The sequence below is a fragment of the Palaemon carinicauda genome, chromosome 17, assembly GCF_036898095.1.
Source record: "Palaemon carinicauda isolate YSFRI2023 chromosome 17, ASM3689809v2, whole genome shotgun sequence".
NCBI classification, from domain to species: domain Eukaryota; kingdom Metazoa; phylum Arthropoda; class Malacostraca; order Decapoda; family Palaemonidae; genus Palaemon; species Palaemon carinicauda.
In genome coordinates, this window is record NC_090741.1 from 53,028,003 (window position 1) to 53,038,002 (window position 10,000).

The window sequence follows — 10,000 nt, forward strand, 5'->3', positions numbered from 1 at the left end:
AATTACAATTATAGAACATTATCATTATTTCATTATCTGAAAGTTAAATTGAATGAAAAATGAAATCGAATAATTTCCAATTTTTCACTTTCGATAAAAAGTTGCCATAGAAATATAAATGAGAAATTCCTTAGGTCAAAAACCTTTTACGTTTATTCACATAAATTAATTAATTGTTTTCTTATGTGTAATCGCATAAATGAATCAAATGAGTAATTTATTATTATTATTATTATTATTATTATTATTATTATTATTATTATTATTATTATTATTACTTGCTAAGCTGCAACCCTAGTTGAAAAAGCTAGATGCCATAAGCCCAAGGCCTCCCACAAGGAAAATAGCCCTGTGAGGAAGGGAAATATGGAAAAACGACAAGAGAAGTTTAAGAACAAAAACAACATTAAGATAAATCTTTCATATATAAACTATAAAAACTTGATAATAACAAGAGGAAGAGAAATGAGATAGAATAGTGTGCCTTAGTGTACCCTTAAAGGTTTAAAGGCCGCTCATGAATAGCAGAGGCAAGGGACAGTGACATTGCCCTATCAAGCAGGACAATGCCCTAGAGACTGATCATATATCATATGATCAGCGCCCAAGCCCCCTCTCCATCCAAGCTAGGACGAGGGAGAGACAGGCAATGGCTGCTGATGACTCGGCAGATAGACCTATAGGCTCCCCCAAACACCTAACCCTTAGCTCACAAGGATAGTAAAGTTGCAGACACTGTAGGAACTAACGAGCAAGAGCGGGACTCGAACCCCGTCTGTCGATCATTAGAATGATATGGGGATCCATCGCTATTGGGAAAATGTCATCAGGACGAGTTGACAAAGCCCTTCTAAAGTGAAGATTCCTACTTACCCAAGTCACAGGTTTTGGAGAGAAAATTGAGATGGACTTCCTCTCGTAAGGAGATGACCACGAGTGAAGGGGACGTGAGAAACACACTCTTTTTATCCTCATGTAAATGATTGTTTGATCAAACTCTATGACGTGGGTGAAAAGTTTTCCCTTCGTAAACACCTATTGGAATTGAGACTTGAATATGGAAAATATGGCGCTAATGACAAATTATCCACCGATTCTGGCGCGGGGCAGAAACCAATTGACCCAGGGTTCCATATTAGGCGATTCAAAAGTTTCGATTTTTGTGAATACGAACTGATTAGCGCCAATGAGGCGAAGGGGATATCTCAGAGAGAGGCAACTTTTCGAGAGATCAAAATAACCTTGTAACCAACGAAGGAGATTCCGGTTAGATGGGAAAATCTGTCGAGACAACATAAGCATTCTACAGTCACTACGTAGATGTTCCAAGCCCGTAACTATTTGAGAAAATATAAGTATTCTAATGGTATATATATATATATATATATATATATATATATATATATATATATATATATATATATATATATATATGTATCAGTCCTCTGAAGAAGTATCACGAAACTAGTCAGGACTTAATCGTATATTTCGTATTTTCATTTTCCCTGTGGTTCTTCTGCATCTGAGCATCACGTTTTCCTGTGATGTTTATGCATATGTTTATATATATATATATATATATATATATATATATATATATATATATATATATATATATATATATATATATATATATATATATATATATATATATATATATACAGCTTCTCTGAACCTCAACTTTACATCGATGAAGGAACATTAACAAATCTCAAAGTCGTGGCTGACTGAAGAAAGCATATTACACAGGCTATACACTAAAAGAAAAATATATCTTAGACCATCGCTCCGAGTCGAAGACGAATGAGGAAGAATCTGCGAACAAAACTGAAACATAAAAAAAAGGGAAAATAAGTCTCGATCTAATGGCGTCAGATCCCGAAGGAAATTGACGCTTAATTTTGGTGATTGGTGGTAAATCAAGACCTATTCAGGCTGCAACCTTAAGAGGAAAAGTAGGGATTTGCCTCTAATCAGTCGTCGTCAAGAAACTTCGATGTCTGGATGCCAAAAAAAAGTTCGAAATCAATCAATTTGCCTTAGCCGGCGCCAAGCTTGTCGCCAAGGGTGAAATTGACTCCAAGCATTCGAGGGTCTGGTGGTGGAGGTGGAGGGGGGGAGGTAGGAGCTAGGTGGGTGGTATATTAGGATAGGTAAATTAAATACGAGTGGTTTTAGCATTGTGTATCCGAGAGCAGTTATGTTATATGTATGGATGTCATGATATATATATATATATATATATATATATATATATATATATATATATATTCATATATATATATATATATATATATATATATATATATATATATATATATATATTTTTATATATATATATATATATATATATATATATATATATATATATATATATATAATGTAAGTCTGAATCCTAGCATCATTTGTTATGTCCAAATATGACGCATTCGTGTTGAGCAAAAAAATGAAATAATGGCAGAAATGACTTCAAAATCAACTAAAGCAAATGGATTCAACATTTATTACTCTCTCTCTCTCTCTCTCTCTCTCTCTCTCTCTCTCTCTCTCTCTCTCTCTCTCTCTCTCTCTCTCTCTCTCTCCACCGATTTATCTTCGTTTTAAGAAGGAAAGAGCGGTTTTTAAAAGATTGTCTTCAAGCAAACAAAAAAAATATTGTAGGAGAGAAAGGGAGGAGCTAGTGCTCTCTCTCTCTCTCTCTCTCTCTCTCTCTCTCTCTCTCTCTCTCTCTCTCTCTCTCTCTCTCTCTCTCTCTCTCTCTCTCTCTCTCTCTCTCATTTCTTTTGTTTTCAAGAAAGAAAGAGAGGTCTTTAAAAGATTGTCTTCAAGCCAACAAAATAAATATTGGAGAGAAAGGGAGGAGCCAGTGTTCATTACTTCGTCAATATAATATTGTAAACAACGTAATTTATTGTCCTTAACAAGGTATTTTTCAATTTCTCATCCAACTGTTGAAAAGCCAATTATGCATAAAAATCTTTAAATATTAACTTAACCACCATTTTTGGAATTATAACCTCATGAAAAATCCTAAAAGATATTTACTTAACCACCATTTTTGGAACTGATCTCCAAATATTCGTACCGACTTTATTTCATTCCATAATCCTGGAGTCCTTGAGGTTAAGGCAGAAGGAAAAAACAATACACTGAACGTTCTCTATACTGTGTTATTATCTGATATATAGATTTCTGATATATAGATTTTCCGTGGCCAACAAGGTAAGGTTTGTATATTTCTATCTGTTCTTTAAAAATTACTAATCTAGAATATAATCAATGACTGTAAGACAATCATTTCATGAATTTTAAAATTATTTCACTGTACACTTAAATTTCTCCGTAGAAATATACTGTTCGCAACCGTAATTCTACCATACTTTTTTATTATCTTTTACGTTTTGGAAACCGAAATATCCCATCTTTGCATCAATATATCCGTTTCTAAAATGGTAAATGCCTAGCAACATATATTCCAGGATTTTTACCGTATTTTACGGCAATTTTTTAATAGCGTAGACAATAAGATTCTTTATTCTAGCCAGTTTCATACTTGTATACTTATTTTGGGTTTAAATCCAACCCTCCACTGAAGTCGAGTGAACTACTTCTCGGGCGGGTCCATATCAATCATCTAACGAAACATTTTCACTATAACTTATACAATTCTTTGATTGTAGCATCTTCCAAATCACATGATCTTGTTCACCTTCTTATAATTCCCATACCAGCTGGATTTTATATATGTAAAAAAAATCATTGTTTGTTTAGTTATGCGTTACGTAAACTCCCAACCTAACCTCATCTAGATCAAGGACTCTGTACTTCATCTATAATAGGGCCATTATCCTTTGCAAGGACTCCACAATGTGAATCCTTCCTTTCTGCATATCAAATTTTAACTCGATTCACATAACTATTAATAGAGAGAGAAGAAGGACTCTTGAGAAATGTAACAACAACAAGGATAAGGATAGGGAAGTTGGGAATGGGGGATAAGGAAGAGTACCCCTGGATACAATCCAGTTTATAGCCCGAAGGCAGGAACTCGGGATGGGAAAGCGTAAGAAATAAAAAGGGGGGGAAAGAAGTATAGGAGGAGAGTAAAAGAGAGGGGCAGACCCTCGTGCAATGTTAGGTAGATTAAGGGGCCACCTGATAGGCAGCCAAGAGTGGATAGGAAGGGAAAGGGCGAGAAGGGAGAGGAAGGGTTTTTTGGTTCACGCATCTAGCCCTGCTGCAAGAAGAATGTCTGATGGACCTATTCGAAGGCAAAAAAAGTTATGATGGCAAATTATTAATGAATTTTGTTATCGAAAATTAATTTGAATTTTGTTATTGAAAATTAATTTGAATTTTGTTATTGAAAATTAATTTGAATTTTGTTATTGAAAATTAATTTCAATTTTGTTATTGAAAATTAATTTGAATTTTGTTATTGAAAATTAATTTGAATTTTGTTATTGAAAATTAATTTGAATTTTGGTATTGAAAATTAATTTGAATTTTGGTATTGAAAATTAATTTGAATTTTGTTATTGAAAATTAATTTGAATTTTGTTATTGAAAATTAATTTGAATTTTGTTATTGAAAATTAATTTGAATTTTGTTATTGAAAATTAATTTGAATTTTGTTATTGAAAATTAATTTGAATTTTGTTATTGAAAATTAATTTGATATATTAATTAATGGTGATAAATGTAAGAAGCTACAGAGGCGAAGGTATTGGTAGCGATCACCAACTCCGCATTGCTACAATGAAATTAAAACTGAAAGCACCCAACACAAATTCAGATAGAATACCTTATTTATTTCCTTATTTCCTTTCCTCACTGGGATATTTTTCCCTGTTGGAGCCCCTGGGCTTATAGCATCTTGCTTTTCCAACTAGGGTTGTAGCTTGGATAATAATAATAATAATAATAATAATAATAATAATAATAATAATAATTTAATGAAACTAAGCTTCAGGAAGATGAACACAGATAAATAGTTGCAATTAAATGTAGGAATCGATTTGCCGTATTGGAGACGAAGAGGTGTGGATTCCTAATTCTTAAGATAAATTTTATTCATATATCATATTGTTACTTTTAGTAATTGAAGCATTGACCGCCATAAAGATCACCCCAGTAGCTTATTACTTACTCCATAAGTAGCAAAGATATACTTAAAGGTTTAAAGGCCACTCATGAATGGCAGAGGCAAGGGACAGTGTCATTGCCCTATCAAGCAGGACAATGCCTTAGAGCAGTGGTTCCCAACCTGGGGGAAATTTGAAGCTTCCAGGGGGGAAATAATTACACGACCTACTTATTAAAAAAAGCGGAAAATGTCCACATAGTACGTGCGGCAATTTGTTGTTAGCCATTCAATTGTGATATGATCATATCATTACTCACTGACATGATATTCAAGGGGAGAATTGGAATATCATGCCCATTTCTGAGGCAGGTAAGTGGGCATGAGGGCTGGGCGGGGCATGAAGGGGGAAATCTGGATGGTTGAACTGGGTGCAGGGGGGGGGGGGGGGAAATGACAGAAAAAAGGTTGGGAACCACTGCCCTAGAGACTTACATATGTATGTATGTATGTATTATATATATACTATATATATATATATATATATATGTGCGTGTGTGTGTGTGTTTATAGATTTATGTATGTATATAATGTATATATATATATATATATATATATATATATATATATATATATATATATATATATATATATATATATATGCGTGTGTGTGTATTTAAAGATTTATGTATGTGTATTTGTATGTATATATATGTATGTATGTATATATATATATATATATATATATATATATATATATATATATATATATATATATATATATATATATATATATGTATGTATGTTTATATGCGTGTACGGAAAATTACCAGTTGGAAAATTGCAAGTCATTCAATTTTCTGCTTTGTGATTATGAAAAAATTCAAATTGAAATATTTGTATTTTTTTTTTTTCAATTATGAGTCTCATCTCGTTCAAAATGGAATATTTTTGTTTTGACTAAAATTTCCTCCTTCAAAAATGAGATACATTTTATTATTATTATTATTATTATTGTTATTATTATTATTATTATTATTATTATTATTAGCCAAGCTACAACCCTAGTTAGAAAAGCAAGATACTATAAGCCCAAGGGCTCCAATAGGGAAAAACAGCCCAGTGAGGAAAGGAAATAAGGAAATAAATAAATGATGAGAACAAATTAACAATAAATCATTCTAAAAAAACAGTAACAACGTCAAAATAAATATATATTTGAATGACACTGGGCGACATTTTTAGAAAAAAGCATTTTCGAACCCTTCAATGCTATTGTTGGTACCTGGCATGCAACTCTCCAGTCTGGAATGAACATTGCACATAGTTGAACAACTGCAATGACCTACTTAGTTACCCCTTCCTCTCATTCCTTTCATGAAATCAATTTAAGTTCATTTTATGTTAATTCGAAATAAGAAAAATTCATCCGGAATATCTCCATCTGATGAGTTTAGGCTCAAACGAACATTTATGAAATGAAAAGTGGTATTTTTGGAATAAATGGTCAATAACAAAAAGCAAATGGTTTAAAAGAATTATGTTAGTTACTGGTAGTTTAAGCCCGATAAACATTTGAAAATTTCTCTCCAGACAATGGCAATGGTCCGGCTGGCAATTCTCAAAATGACAGTTTTCAGACTGGTAATTTTCCTAGATCCTATGTATGTATATATGTATGCATCTGAGCATCACGTTTTTCTGTGATTTTTTACGCATGTATGTATGTATGTATATATATATATATATATATATATATATATATATATATATATATATATATATATATTGCATTTATATATGTATATGTGTATATATATATATATATATATATATATATATATATATATATATATATATATATTGCATTTATATATGTATATGTGTGTATATATATATATATATATATATATATATATATATATATATATATATATATATCATATACATATATATATATGTGTGTGTATATATGTATATATATATATATATATATATATATATGTATGTATATATATATATATATATATATATATGTATATATATATATGTATATACATGTATATCATATGTATATCATATATATATATATATATATATATATATATGTATATCATATGTATATATATATGTATATATATATGTATATATATATGTATGTACATGTACATATATATATATATATATATATATATATATATATATATATGTATGTATAAATATGTATACATATGTATATATATATATATATATATATATATATATATATATATATATATATATATATATATATATATTCCTTAATGATAATTTGAACATTTGATGTTTATTTAAACCTAAAAAAAAGTACTGTATTTACATTCATTATTAATCAATGAAAAAATGATTAGCAAGGCTGGCATTAGTATTCATATACTTTTTTTTTTCTTTTCAGGTAGGCGGTAAAACAACGATCATAGTTATTACTGAGTAACTATATATATTCCTCCGTGTGAATAATCTAACATTGCTTTTAAAACTGCGAAAGAAACATTCCACCTTCTAGAGAAACTCTGAAAATTCTTCTAATTTCTTCAAATACTCATAACTGAATAAGGAATAAATCTCTGGCTATTCCTGGTTCAACATTGGATTTTTCATTGCGCTTGTAGTAGTAAAAAAAAAGGCTAATAGTATGTATTCTCAAAATAATAATAACGTTTCTCCCTTGGAGATATATTCGTGGGAAATGCTTCAAGCGAGGCTCAACAAGGCGATGTTATCCCTCCAGTATGGTAACAAGCCTTCAGAACCGAGAAATAGAAAACGAGATAAACAACCCGCTGATCCTCGTCTGCAGCTGTGTACGAACGAGACAGTGATGCTAAGCGTGTTTCGTTACTTGACTAAGAATGAGAGACTCGTGGCAATGCGGGTCTGCAAGGCGTGGGAGAGAATGGCTGTTCACCCGTCCCTCTGGAAGAGCGTTAATGCCAGTCATCAGAGGATCGAAAGCGCTCAGTTAACTGGCGTCGTTCGTCGTCTGCCAGAGACGTTGGACTTGAATTGGTCGAAGATAGAGAAGGAACATTTATCGTGGCTATTAACACGCCTTCCTCAGTTGCGTGAACTTCACCTGCAAGGACAAGCATTGGAAGTAGTGGGCCAACTGTATACTATACATTGTCCCCCTCTTCGTCTGCTCGATATTTCTTTCACGGCAGACCTGACGGACGCTAACATAAACAAGTTATTCTCGCCACCTAACTGTATCCGTACTTTCCAATCGGTCTTGACCACTAAAATGGTCGATCTCAAAGAGCTACATTTAGCTGGAACGCTTATTGGAGACGACGGGGTACTGTCAATCGCGAAGATTCTACCTTCACTGACATACCTCGACGTCAAATGCTGTCTGAATGTGACCGACTTGTCAGTGGTGTTCCTATCTCACCCTCAGACCCCAATAAGTTCTAATTTAGTGAACCTAGATATGAGAGGCTGCCACCAGTTAACCTACGCGTCTTTCGACTACTTCCCTTCCTTACCTTCGCTCCGAAAGCTAGCCCTGTATCCTTGCTGGAATCTTCCACTGAAGCTGTTACAGCACTGGGGTAGACGCTATGGATTTGTCGTAAACTCTGATAAAATATTGGAGAAATTTAAATAAAAGACTCCCATTTTAACATATTAAGGATATCAAACTTGACTGAAGTTGTCAAAAATAGCCTTTAGCTTCAAGCTATTTTTAATTTAACTGTTTTTCTATGAGGCCAAGATTTTTAGATACCTTTTTTAGTTTTAGCTCGACTGACCTTATGTGATTTTAATATTTTTATGATGACTAAATAAAGTATATCTTTTTGACGGAATTTTTACTATTATTATCAACATTATTATTATTATTATTATTATTATTATTATTATTTACTATTATTAGTATTAGTATTAATTTTCGTTATTATTATTATCATTATTTTCATTTTTACTTGCTAAGCTACAATCCTATATCATAAACATGTCTCCAGTTTAATTATTGTACTCTCAAGTAGAGGTGAAGAATATCATATTTAATTCATGATTGACAAGACAAATAATATCAGTTATTCCTTAATTTTTCATTGAAGTTTTTTAATGCATTTTCCAACCAAGAAAATTTTATTAATTTTATGTGTTTTCTGGTGTTTTTTCAAAATATTCTAATCACTTTGATTTACTGTATGATATAATTAGAATAATTAAAAACCCGTGACGAAGAGTCCTATTACATATAAGCCCTGTCTACACGATCGAGCATGCCCGACGGGCAAACAGTGATACCAAACCACAATAGTCAGTAAGAATGAGGGTTAATGACGTCAGAGGCAGGAAAACCACAGACAGGGATCTGGCATCATACGGCGTTGCCAGAGCCCTGCCTTTAGTTTTCCCGCTTCTGATGTCATCAACCCTCATTTTCACTAACTATTGTGGCCTGGTATCACTGTTTGCCCGTCGGGCATGCTCGATCGTGTGGACAGGGCTTAAGATATATATCAAACGTGAATAGACAATAGATTTTCTTTTGATGAAGTTAATTGAAGAGGTTCTATGAGATAAAAAAAAAACATTTTTCATAGAATAAAAATCTCCCTAGTAAAAGTACTTAAGTGTTATATACAATTTCAAAACAGAATCTATTTCAAAGCAATTGTTGAACTAAATACAGTACAAGTTGTGATGTAGTTACATTGAAGACAATCTTTTTATTGGTTCTAAGTTATGCACAAAAATATTTTACTCTTGCATAAAGGACTAACAAAGGTGCTTACTTTAATGTACACTCCAAATAAAATCTTTTAGAAACCAACTGCATGTTGTGAAGGTGGTCAAATTATTGAACCATATTCAGTACAAGATGTGAAGGTGGTCTAATTATTGAACCATATTCAGTACGA

At 32.0% G+C, this 10,000-nt stretch overlaps 2 protein-coding genes across 3 annotated transcripts in view; one reads left to right on the forward strand and one right to left on the reverse strand.

The window, feature by feature from the left end:
- LOC137656078 (uncharacterized) overlaps positions 1-931 on the reverse strand; it is a 16,402-nt gene extending 15,471 nt beyond the window's left edge. The window contains exon 1 of the mRNA XM_068390252.1: positions 874-931. The gene's annotated coding sequence lies outside the window, so the exon portion shown is untranslated. The remainder of the gene's footprint in view (positions 1-873) is intronic.
- A 2,157-nt stretch (positions 932-3,088) lies between these two features.
- Positions 3,089-8,935, forward strand: LOC137656079 (F-box/LRR-repeat protein 19-like). 2 transcript variants are annotated; one of them, XM_068390254.1, is made up of 2 exons: positions 3,089-3,227; positions 7,519-8,935. In XM_068390254.1, exon 2 carries the CDS (start codon positions 7,759-7,761, stop codon positions 8,731-8,733), a length of 975 nt encoding a protein of 324 aa, XP_068246355.1. In that variant the 5' UTR covers positions 3,089-3,227; positions 7,519-7,758; the 3' UTR covers positions 8,734-8,935. The 2 variants fall into 2 exon arrangements, with proteins under 2 accessions (XP_068246355.1, XP_068246354.1); XM_068390253.1 differs by having other exon boundaries at positions 3,089-3,222.
- The last annotated feature ends 1,065 nt before the right edge of the window (positions 8,936-10,000 follow it).

Coding starts and splice junctions, on each gene's coding strand:
- LOC137656079 (XM_068390254.1), top strand. CDS start 7,759: ATGTATTCTCAAAATAATAATAACGTTTCTCCCTTGGAGATATATTCG.